At 39.3% G+C, this 12,022-nt stretch overlaps 1 protein-coding gene across 2 annotated transcripts in view; it reads right to left on the minus strand.

The window, feature by feature from the left end:
* Window positions 1-12,022, minus strand: part of ZRANB1 (zinc finger RANBP2-type containing 1) — a 69,114-nt gene that overhangs the window by 11,346 nt on the left and 45,746 nt on the right. For both annotated transcript variants that reach the window (XM_032175603.2, XM_058435909.1), the window contains 3 exons: window positions 7,390-7,577; window positions 2,084-2,237; window positions 182-253 (listed from right to left, as the gene is read on the minus strand). In XM_032175603.2, coding sequence (XP_032031494.1) covers window positions 182-253; window positions 2,084-2,237; window positions 7,390-7,577 — 414 coding nt within the window. The remainder of the gene's footprint in view (window positions 1-181; window positions 254-2,083; window positions 2,238-7,389; window positions 7,578-12,022) is intronic.

A 12,022-nucleotide genomic window follows, 5' to 3' on the forward strand; every position in this document is an offset into this window, starting at 1 on the left:
AATTTTTTATCTTTATTTGTTCACTCTATAACAGTGAACCATACAATGTAACACTGAACTTCACGACTTTACATCTTTAATTAAAGCAAGTTGACTACACACCAAACTACACCATGCCTTACTACACAAAACTTACTTGATCAGATGAAAGGTAAATTATACTCATTAATTCCATGCTTACCTTTTTGAACGTCTCTATCAAGCACCTCATCAAATAATTTTTCTTGGACTGTTGGGGGCAAATCTTCAATATCTACAAACAAAAAGCAAACTTAAAAGATCTTTTGTTTCATAACTTATACTTAATTACACTTATTAATTACCTACTAGTAACTTTCTCTAACATAACTCCCTTTCCATTGTAGGTAATCAGATAGCTTTTTCTTAATATACAATATAACATGTGTGATATAAAATATTTCTTTTCTGGGCCGGGTGCAATGGCTCACACCTATAATTCCAGCACTTTGGGAGGCTGAGGCCAGCAGACTGCTTGAACTCAGGACTCTGAGCCCAGCCTGGGCAACATGGCAAAACCCTGTCTTTATACAAAAAATATACAAAAATTAATCAGACAAGGCAGCAGACACCTGTAGTCCCAGCTACTCAGGAGGCTATGGTGAGAGAACTGTTTGAGCCTGGCGAGGCCAAGGCTGCAATGAGCCGTGATCTTGCCACCGCAGTCCAGCCTAGGTGATAGAGTAAGACCCTGTCTCAAAAAATAAAAATAAAAAATAAATTTTTAAAAATCTAATCATTCTGGAGTAAGCTTAAATACACAGAACAAGTGCATTTCAAATGAAACTTCCTCCAATTTCAGAAAACTTTTTTTTTTTTTTTTTTTGAGACGGAGTCTCGCTCTGTGGCCCAGGCTGGAGTGCAGTGGCGCAATCTCGGCTCACTGCAAGCTCCGCCTCCCGGGTTCACACCATTCTCCTGCCTCAGCCTCCCAAGTAGCTGGGACTACAGGCGCCCACCACTACGCCCGGCTAATTTTTCTGTATTTTTAGTAGAGACGGGGTTTCACCTGTTAGCCAGGATGGTCTCGATCTCCTGACCTCGTGATCTGCCCGCCTTGGCCTCCCAAAGTGCTGGGATTACAGGCGTGAGCCACCGCGCCCGGCCCTTCAGAAAACTTAATTACTATCTCCTACAATTTGTAAAAATCTGTTTGTCTGAACATAAAAATTAAAAACACGGAGATCTAGCCCGAGTAATACTGCGAGACTCCATCTCTACAAAAAAATTAAAAATTAGCCAGGAGTGGGTGGCATGTGCCTATAGTCCTAGCTACTCAGGAGGCCAAGGCATGAGGATCACTTGAGCCCAGAAGTTGAAGGCTGCAGTAAGCTATGATCATGCCCACTGCACTCTAGCCTGGGCAACAGAGCAAGACCCCATTTCAATTAAAAAAAAAAAAAAAAACAGCAACAAAACAAACAGATCTCAGAATCTCAGATGAAAGATTTTAGAAACTTTTGGTGTTTGGTGTATTTATTCAATGCCAACTGACAAAAAGCATTCTGGAGGATGTTTTCAACTGTCAATGAATTGAAAAATGAAAAGTTGCTTCACAAACATAGTAGAAATAAATAAAATGAGTAAAAATGGAATGACATATTCAAGAGAATGCAGTGTGTTCAATTCAAATAACCTGACTCTACCCATCAAAAGCGCATGTTCTAATCCCATCTCTTAATACCAGGTAACCAATATAGCTATCTAATTTCAAAATAACACACAAGCACGAAAAGGGAAAATTTTTCAAAGGAGATTTAAAGGATATTCTAAAATAAGACCAAAGAGAAAAATAAAAGAGTAAAACAGATTTTTAAAAAATAATCTGAGGTCCACAAAGAAATTCGTTACTATCAACTGCTGTCTTCCTCTCAGATAGCAAACGCATTTACTAACAAGTAGTCCTCCGTATGCTCACTTCTAGCATAAATAAGACAGTCAAGTAACTTAAGATGCACATATAGTAGCTATGTTATGTGCTTTCTAACAGAAACATTTTTCACCTATACACAAACGTAACCATAATAAAATGAAAATGTCTTTTTACATTAGATTTTGGAGTTACCTGCTGGCAATGTAAATGTTACAAGGTCAGTCAGAAAATAGCAAGCAAAATCCCCCTTTCTCTGATGAAGAGAGGCAGCTATCTCTCTCCGGATTTGTTCTGTCAGTTCAGGACACACCATTGCTGGAATACACTTTGCTGCTTGTTGAGACACCTTAAATACAAAAGAAACTTTCCTCTCATCTCATGTATCATAAATGGAAGCAGAAAACAACAGTATTTAAAAGAAATCAGCAAAATTTCCCAATAACTCAAGGTTTTCTTTAATCTTAAAATACATTGGGTATTATTTCCTTACCAATGAAAGTATATACCAGTATAACTTTTCAGAAACAGTCATAAAAATGTTTTATCCTCTGATTCAGTAATTCTATTTAAGAATTTATCACAAGGAAATACTCAAAGATGCACAAAAAACGTATGGAAAAGGGTGTTGTTCATAGACACATCACAGGAAGAGGAGGGAGGACAGAAAATCTAGGCAGACTAACCATCGTGTACACAATAAAAACATTCTTTAGAAGCAGAGAATCACAGCTGATAAAGGGAAAACTGCAAACACTCTTCTCCCACAAGTTTCAAGTACCCTAACTTGGACTTAAAAAAAAAGCACGGTATTTAAAGGGTTAGTTCCCACTGACCTCAAGCCCTTTCTTCCTCTCCATTTGTTACCACTCTTGAGTTTTTAAAAAAGCATCTGGCATCTCCAAGTTTAAACACAGACTGCCAACCTCTGAAGCTCAGCCTGACAGGAGTGAGATGGGAGCACTACAGCACAGGCCTCTAAGCAAGAAAACAACAATCCAAGGAAGGCTATAACTTTCTTTTGTTATTTTTTTAATTCTTCTTAAAATGCTAAATAGCAACAAATGTTGCAAAGATTTAATTTAACCTTACATTTCAGTCATATCTAGTTTGTGGAGCTAAATAAAAATACATACACAGAACTCTAAAATCATAGTTGAGCATCTGCAAGTAACAAACAGAATTCGAGGCCAGGCACAATGGCTCACGCCTGTGATCCCACCAACCCTGGGAGGCCGAGGCAGGTGGATTGCTTCAGCTCAGCAGTTCGAGACCAGCCTCGCCAACAAGATGAAAGAAACCCTGTCTCTACTAAAAATGCTACTACAAAAATTAGCTGTAGTCTCAGCTACTTGGAAGGCTGAGGCATGAGAATCGCTTGAACCCGGGAGGAGGAAGTTGAAATGAGCTGAGATCGCGCCACTGCACTCCAGCCTGGGCGATGGAAAGAGACTCTGCCAAAAAAAAAAAAACCCCCAAAGAGAATACCGTGGGAACCCAGAGTGAGCCTGTTCCCTGATGTCACCAACCTGGACGACTATCCCAAAGGTAGCCTTCCAGCCACAGTGGGGTGTGAAGCAACAGGTCTTCCAGCCCCTTCTTCTTCTCAAAGAGTAAGGTTTAATGATAATGTTATCTACATCATATATGCAAACAACTAACTGCTACTGCTATTAAAGAAATATTTCAAAAAACCCTGCATAGCCAACACAGTCACCTGACTCCCTATTCTGAAACTCCAGCTTGGTGCAGTGGCTCACACCTCTAATCCCAGGACTGTGTGAGGCCAAGGCAGGAGGATCATTTGAGCTCAGGAATTCAAGACCAGCCTGGGCAACATAATGAAACTCTGCCTCTACAAAAAAACCCAAAATATTAGCTAGGCATTAGTGGCATGCACCAGTAGTCCCAGCTATTAGGGAGGCTGAAAGGTGAGAGGAACGCTTGAGCCAGGGAGGTCAAGGCTGCAGTGAGCCGTGATCACACCCCTGGGCAACAGAGAGAAAGCTTGTCTCAAAAGAAAAGAAAAAAATAAAAAATTAAAAAGCTCCTACATGGAAATTCAGTTCAACTGGACTTTATTGGTCAAGATTACCATTAACCATGAAAATTCTCACTGCATCTTAACTCCATGAGCCCAACCATTAGTCAACACTCAAACATGAAAAACCAAATATTAAGTATTTTCAGAATATAATTGACTATTTCTCAAGTAACATAGTTAAAATGGCTCCCCCAAAGTAAATTCAAAAACAGCTTATTTCCATCAGCTAGCTCTCAGGCCCTTTCCAAAAACCTGGAAAGACCTTTCCAAAAACCACCTGGACTGCACCCTGACTACCACAAACATTCTAAAAGAAACTTAGCCCCCAAACAACCCCTTCCACCACCATCCTTAAGCAGGATATGCCCCTGCAGCCTGCCACTCACCTTCTCACCTCCTTCAACCTTATGGTTCTCAACCATCTCCGTAGGCTGGGAGTTCTTAACTTAGGGTCCATGATCTTGGGAATGGTCCATGTACTTTAATGGGAATTTGGTTTTAATTCAAGTTAAATCAATTTTCCCCAACTTTTTACCTATATTAAAATGTATTTTCTTATATATCACAAATTTAGTTTAATATTTTGGCAGCTAGTATTTCAATACAACTGATTTCCTTTGTAATCTCATTTACTTCTTATTTTATGTATTTAAAAACAGTATTCTGGGAAGGAGTCCATAAGTTTCATGAGACTACCAACAGGGTCCATGACACAGAATCCGATGAAAATTCCTGCCCCACACACATATCACCAACTCTAATGTTCTCCTGTTCTCATTCCAAAAGAACTTGGCTGAGCATTCTCTGCAACACACCCCCTTAGTCTAGACTTAGTCCAGACTCCCCCACTTCCAGTCTCCCTACTGGCCCCTTTAATTCTGTCCTTTGGAGTATTTACTCCATGGAGACTGAATCCGTGACCAATTTTGCTCTTTGCCTGGAACAAATCCCCTCCACCTCTCCCACGCTGTTCCAGGGTTGTTCTACACATCCCACAGAATACAGCAAAAGTAATGGTATGTTGCTTCCTAAATCCATTTATAAAAGACACTGCAGGTTTCAAAGACACTGGATCACTCTCGCACTCTGTGCCTCTCTTGGATCACTTGCTGGGGGTGAAACCAGCTGCTGTATCATGAGCATCCATCCCTGTAGACAGGCCTGCATGGCACAGAATTGAAGGCTCCTGCCAAAAGCCACCTGAGTGGGCTTAGGAACAGATACTCTAGCCCCAGTTGAGTCTTTTGACAACTACAGCCCTGGACCACTCGACTGCAACCTCATAACATCGTGAGCCAAAACTATTCAGCTAAGCAGCTCCTGGATTCTAATCTTCACAAACTCTGTGAGATAACATACATTTGTTGTCTTAGCTGCTAAGTTTCCAGACAATCTGTGATACTGCAATAAATATACGGATGTTCTATCATCATCCCACTGTTTAGTCCTCAGACTGTCTCAGGAGCTCAATGACTCATAATGGCCCCTCTGAAACCTTGTAATAATCTTCTACCTACCTTTAGGGGAGCCCCTAAAGACTTTCACCCTAGTTCACAACCACCTTCTTTATCCTGGCTCCCGTCACCACCAGCAACTACAACTCCACATTGACGGCCCTTCCAATATACAATAGACAACACAACTAGGCACCACAACACAAATGCAGCCAGGCCTTCGACACCAGAAAAACTCCAACTTTTCTATCTCACGTTCCAAAACCTGGATCCCTCTATCTGAAAAGTTCCCTTCTCCCTTATACTCAATAAGCCTGCCCTTTTGTTTTCATCATGGCCTTCAGTCTCTCGAGCCCCCCACCCCGGCTTCACTGGAATCTTACCAAACTGGACACAGTGGTTAGCTACTACAATCATGTTTCCATCTAACCTTCAAATTTTTTAATCCCTATACAGTGCCCTGTAGTGGTTCCCAAATATTGGCAAATTTGAATACACAAATATGCAAAAGTATATATGAAAGATGTATACTGACAAAATTTGAATCCACAGTTAATATGACTCTCTGCACTTTTACTCTATTTCTCTTACCATTAAAAAATGTTTCCTTGGCCAGACACGGTGGCCCATGCCTACAATCCCAGCACTTTGGGGGGCCGAGGCGGGCAGATCACTTGAGGTCAGGACTTCAAGAGCAGCCTGGCCAACATGGTGAAATCCCACCTTTCTAAAAATACAAAATTAGCCAGGCGTGGTGGCATGTGCCCACAACCCCAGTTACCTGGGAGGCTGACAAAGGAGACTCGCTTGAACCCAGGAGGCAGAGGTTGCAGTAAGCCAACATCGTGCCACTACACTACAGCCTGGGCAACAGAGTGAGACTCCAGCTTAAAAAAAAAAAAAAAAACCTGGATAATGTAGTCACATCCTGAATAATTCATACACAATCTCTATCATTTGTAGCATGTACCTAGTTATGAAAGCCAGAAACTGAAGAATCAACTTACATCCACACTATATCTTCCCATAACCAATCAGTCTACTTCTTCAGACTGAGGGCCTGTCTCAGTCTCTCCAACCCTCTAACCCTCTTCCCATTTCTAAGGCTACCCTTCTGGGTACCCTTCTATGGCTACCCTTCTGGCAGAAGTTCTTGCCAGCACCTCTGCAACTCCCTCCTAACCAGGCTTGCCCCTCTCCAGTGTGCAGCAGCCAAAACACAATCTGCTCTGCTCACTCCCCTGCACCCGTACCTAACACCATCCAGTGCCTAGGGATAATCTTCAAATTCCTTGACACAGAAGATCTTTCATAATCCAGCCTCTGCTTATCTTTCAGACTTCCCTTCTCTCCATTCCCAATCACCATCTCAGCCATGCTTAGTCACCTGCAAGTCCCTAGATTCACCACAAATTCCGCCATCTCTGCCCCCTGTAAAAATGCTTTCCTCAACTTCCCTTCTCTCCCTTATCCACTTCATGTGGCTAACTCCTAACTCCTTCTCTTCAAATTGCAGCAAAAACATTACCTGCTATAAGAAAGACGACAAGACACCTCAAAACTCTTCAAGTATTGGCGTAACGCTTGGCATTTACATATACCAGGGCACAGGCTGCACAGAATTACCTGTTCATTTCTTTACTTTGCTGGAGATTTAATCAAGAAAGAGCCAATATCTTTACAATTCTATCCCTTCTTAGCCCAGTGCATGGCACATGGTAAATATGCAATAAATATCTGTTAATTGAATGACTAAAGAATGACAGATACATCCCAGGTTTGTATGAACCAAACATGATGAGTCAAACATTGTTGTGACTATTCAAATATTTGAAAGCATACACCCTTAAAAATTAAGTCTCTTAAGTTTAATGTTATTTTTAAAAGGGGGTAAAAGAATTCAAAACATTTTAAAGCTGCTTAGAGAAACATTATAAAATCAAAAATGAAAACTAAAGAACAGATTTCCTTAAAAGAACATTTAACCAAAATGCAAAACTTACCTCTGTAAGCAATATTGCTAGCATATCCTGCCTCTGAAAACGTATAGCCAAGTGTACAAGAGTATAGCCAACATCAAAGGCAGAAGGACGGTTCAGCAAGCGTACTTCATCTGCGGTGAGCTGACGTGCAATGTCTCCTCCTGATGACTTGTATGCTTCTATGGCAGCTAAATCACCTTCTACAACCCCTAAAACAAGCATCAAGATAGAAAAGCATTTAATTCTCATTTTCTTCAAAAAACACAAACCATAGCAATCACTCCAAACTCTTTTACGTGTTTCTCTGTGCTTCCTGGATCCTGATGCATCATTTAAATGTCCTATAAGAGTAAGGAAAATTAGTTTTTTGCTTTCCCTTTAAAAATTTTCCTTCCAGAACTAGAACTGCCTAGACATTTACCTTAATATCAGTGCAGGCTCCAGGCTCTGGTCAGATTTACAGGAACTATTAGACTGTATGAACTGGATCGAAGATTGATAATCTAGTATGAGAAACCAGACGTCACAAGAGACACTGAGCCCCTGGTTCTGGTCCTGCGCTCATCCTGACTCTGCAGAAACCAAGGAGACAGGGATGTGCTTCCAGCTGGTGTTGAGCTCCTCCTGCCCTTTACAATGCATTCTTAAAGCAGAATCAAAACAAATGCTGAGCTTTCCATACTGCTCTTTAGCTTTGAAACAACTTAGAGCAACTGAAACCATCTTCACTGTAAGTAAACGTTGGCAACATTTTGATTTCAGATTCTCATAGCCAAGTCTTCCTTATACCCATTAAGAATTCATAACAAAGTAAAAATTGAACCAGATGATTTCAAATAAAATACGCTAAAATAAAACATTACAATCCAGTTAGAGTAGGGGGAAAACAGAAATCTCACTTCTGCCCAAATCTATAAAGAACATTCCATTACCACTGAACCATTTTATTAACCTTAACACAAATTAATGTTAGGTAAACACAGTAATACTGTCTACTAAGCAGTCCGGTAAAGTATGGGTATCAGCCTGGGCAAAAAAAAAAAAAAAAAGTAGATTAGCTTCCAATTTACCACAAAAAGTGTTTAAAACAATTTTAAAAAAATTATTTGTGGGACCAAATACTTTTAAGTGTTTCCTAAGTTACATCAAGACAAATGTGTTCGCTGGATAAAATACTAATACTAGGTAAAAATATTCTTAGTGTACTTTTAAAAAAGTATTTTAATTGCCATCTTGAATTAGGAATTAGATCAGACATATTCCTTAGAATATAACAGACTGGTAAAATGCAACAATTTTCTACCATTAGTAAAGATAACAAGGCTTCAAAATAATTCCCACATTTACTGAATCCTCATCATATAGAGGAAAGCCTTGCCGGGCAATATGAGAAGTACAAAGACACTGAAAACGTGACTCCAATACTCAAAACAGTCCTTTCTGCAAATTTCGATCCTCTCCTCAAAAAAATGACCCCCTGCCCCGAACACAGACATACACATTCTTCAGGTTGAAAACCCATTATATTAAGAATGCCTTCTTACAGGAATTCTTATTTTCACAGCAATGTAGCTTGATAAATTCTTCACTATGCATATACAAGTTCAGCTACAAATGCCTCGCCTCCACCCACCTTACACATCCTTATGAGGAACAGTGCGCCCTAGAGAAGTCAAGGCTAACGCTTAATCAAGGATGGCATGAGATAAAGGCTATACATCTTCCCAAAGGGGCAAGCCTTTCAAATAGACCAGAAAGTGCTACTTGAACTAAAAACAACTCTATGATTGAAGAGTTTTCTGTTTCCAATTATTATGTTCAAATATAGAAAGAACTCTGAAACTTCTGCTTATTTAATGAACAATTAAGTATAGTCTTGTAGGGCCCATAACTTTTAAGATAATTCAATGCAGTTTTATTTTATTTAGGACTGAGCATGCCCACGCCATCTCCTTTCACTTCATAGCATTTCTGTATGAAGGCAATGACCTTTCCCTTCAGTTCTATCAAAGCCCTTGACCATTTTCAGGTATACATAGCATCAATGCACCTTTTATAGTCTTTAGTTCTAATCTAAAAATATTACCTACTTACAAATTTTTTTGTATTACATAAAAAATGTTCCAAACACTTCCAAAAACAACCCAAGAGTCTGATCAATTTAGCTGAAAAAGCAAAGAGAAAGATCTGTACAATTTATGTGTATATATGTGTATGCATGTATATAGGTGTTTGTACTGTATGTGTTCGTGTTTATTTCTTATTTCTCAAAGACAAAGATGAGGTAATCTAAAGCTAAGCACCAAATAACTTCCTTCTTTTGCTTGGAAGAAGGGAAGATCTTCAAATCACTTTATTGCTTTTAGCTAACTCACCATATAGCTGAAGTCTAGAAGAATCTCATCTTAGACATTCTTAAGATTTCCTCTCTAATGTCTCTGAGAGATTTCTGTAATTAGAAGTTAATGAGCACTGGGGGGTGGGGTGCAGACTACATAGCACAACAAAATTAGCAGACTGTACTTTGGAACTATAATGTACAATAATATCACCCATTCTGCTTTCATTAAGTGCTTTTTAAAAATATAACCAGAACTTACAATGTTGAAATGCATGGTATGTGAAATTATGTCTCAATAAAGCCGATATACACAAACACAACTAGGATTTCTATTTGACCTAATACAAAATTATCAAAAACACTTTATTAGTCCCTCCTACTCCATGCTCTGCATTAAACTACAAACGGGCATACTGCCCATTCCCCAGCATGGCAGACATACAGAAGACGAGGAGAACAGACTATTCTCAGTTTTTGACAGCACGAAATTCTCCAAACTTCCCAGAGCATGAAAAACACACATCACTTAAATACAGGTAAAAAATAATATTTAAAAGAAAATTATTTTATTATCTAGTGTTTGGGGAATATGTAATTTCATTCTTTTCATTAAGCATAAAAGTTCATAGTCTCAGTGAGACTGGTACATTTTCAGCTACAAAGATTAGTAAATTTATTACAAATCGAATTTCATGAAAATGTCACTGAACTGTCCCAATTTTTGCTATGTCTTTATTGCACACTGCTCAAAGAGAACTTCTGAAAGTTTAGACGTTACTTCATAGGCAGGTTTTTGTTGTAGACACGGTATTCAATAGGATTTGGCCCATACACATATAATTTAAAGTTTTAGCAACCGCATGTTTTCTACTTAAGGAGCAGGGAAAAAGCATCATAATATATGCAAAAAAAAAAAAACCTTACAAAATATCTGAGTTCTTCACATAATTACACTTTGAGCACCTTTTAATGTCAGGGGATAAAAAGAACAAAGGAATAAGGTAGAAGAGTTGGTAGACAGGAAAAGACAAATAAATGCAAGTGTTAAAATCTCACTTTATAGGACAAAGGCCAGGAAAAAATGAAAAGTTCCAAGAGAAGATAATCAACATATACATGTTTTCTAGGTTACTGACATCTCACAATGCCTCCAAGAGTAACTGAAGCATCCTTTTTTTTTTTTTGAGACGGAGTCTCGCTCTGTCACCCAGGCTGGAACGCAGTGACGCGATCTTAGCTCACTGCAACCTCCGCCTTCTGAGTTCAAGCAATTCTCCTGTCTCAGCCTCCTGAGTAGCTGAGACTACTGGCGCACACCACCACACCTAGCTAATTTTCGTATTTTTAGTAGAGACGGGGTTTCACCATATTGATCAGGCTGATCTCGAACTCCTGACCTCAGGTGATCCACCCACCTCAGCCTCCCTAAGTGCTGGGATTACAGGCATAAGCCACCGCACCCAGCCGAAGCATCTTTCTCTTAGTACTTTTTTTGAAAATTTAACAAACGTGTATTATGCCTTCTGTCCCTTTCTCCTTCATGAAGACAAATAAAAGGACAGCTGAAGCCACTGTGAGAAGATTAATTTTATAAAACTAATCTGCAGTATCATCATACATTCAAAATTGAATGAAATGTACAATTAGCCTAATAGTGAAACATAATTACAGATAAAGTGTTAATACACTTCTTAAAACATGAAGGCCTGAGAATGAAAGCCACTATATTATATATTACTAGCTAAACAGTTAAAAAAATAAAAAGCAAACATATTATTCCGTAAGCTGGGCCAGGAGTACAGTTTACGTATTTTGAAGCCACAGGTCAATGACTCACTGGGGACTTCACAGCTACTATGGAACTCCATTGGTTAGAATTTAGAGCTGGCTCATAGATGTTTAGAAAACAGACTTATTTTTTCCCCCATATATGGCACAGTTTTCAAAGTTTTGCCTTATTTTCCTTTATGACGTAGAACTGTAATGGTTATTAACTTTGAAAAGAATGCCAAATGGTAAAAAAAAAGCCAGGACTTACCTGAGCCCACATGGGCCAGCCCAACACTACCCTGGAGTTCTATGGTAGCTGTGACATCACAGCATGGTTTATGCTGTGGGGTCAGGGTGGACCTGGAGTCAGCTGGCACAATTTCAGGAACCCTTAAAGAGAAAAGTTAGTTTTAAGTGGTAATGTTCAGAATGTCCTTTACCACGGTCAGAGAAAGATGCAGATGTTTTTCCTCTAGCCAGAGTTTAACTCATTTAACTGGTTTTCATATTACAAGGAAACTATACCACCCAGTAATACTTTTT

This window comes from Hylobates moloch, unplaced genomic scaffold (genome assembly GCF_009828535.3).
Source record: "Hylobates moloch isolate HMO894 unplaced genomic scaffold, HMol_V3 SCAFFOLD_3, whole genome shotgun sequence".
Lineage (NCBI taxonomy): Eukaryota > Metazoa > Chordata > Mammalia > Primates > Hylobatidae > Hylobates > Hylobates moloch.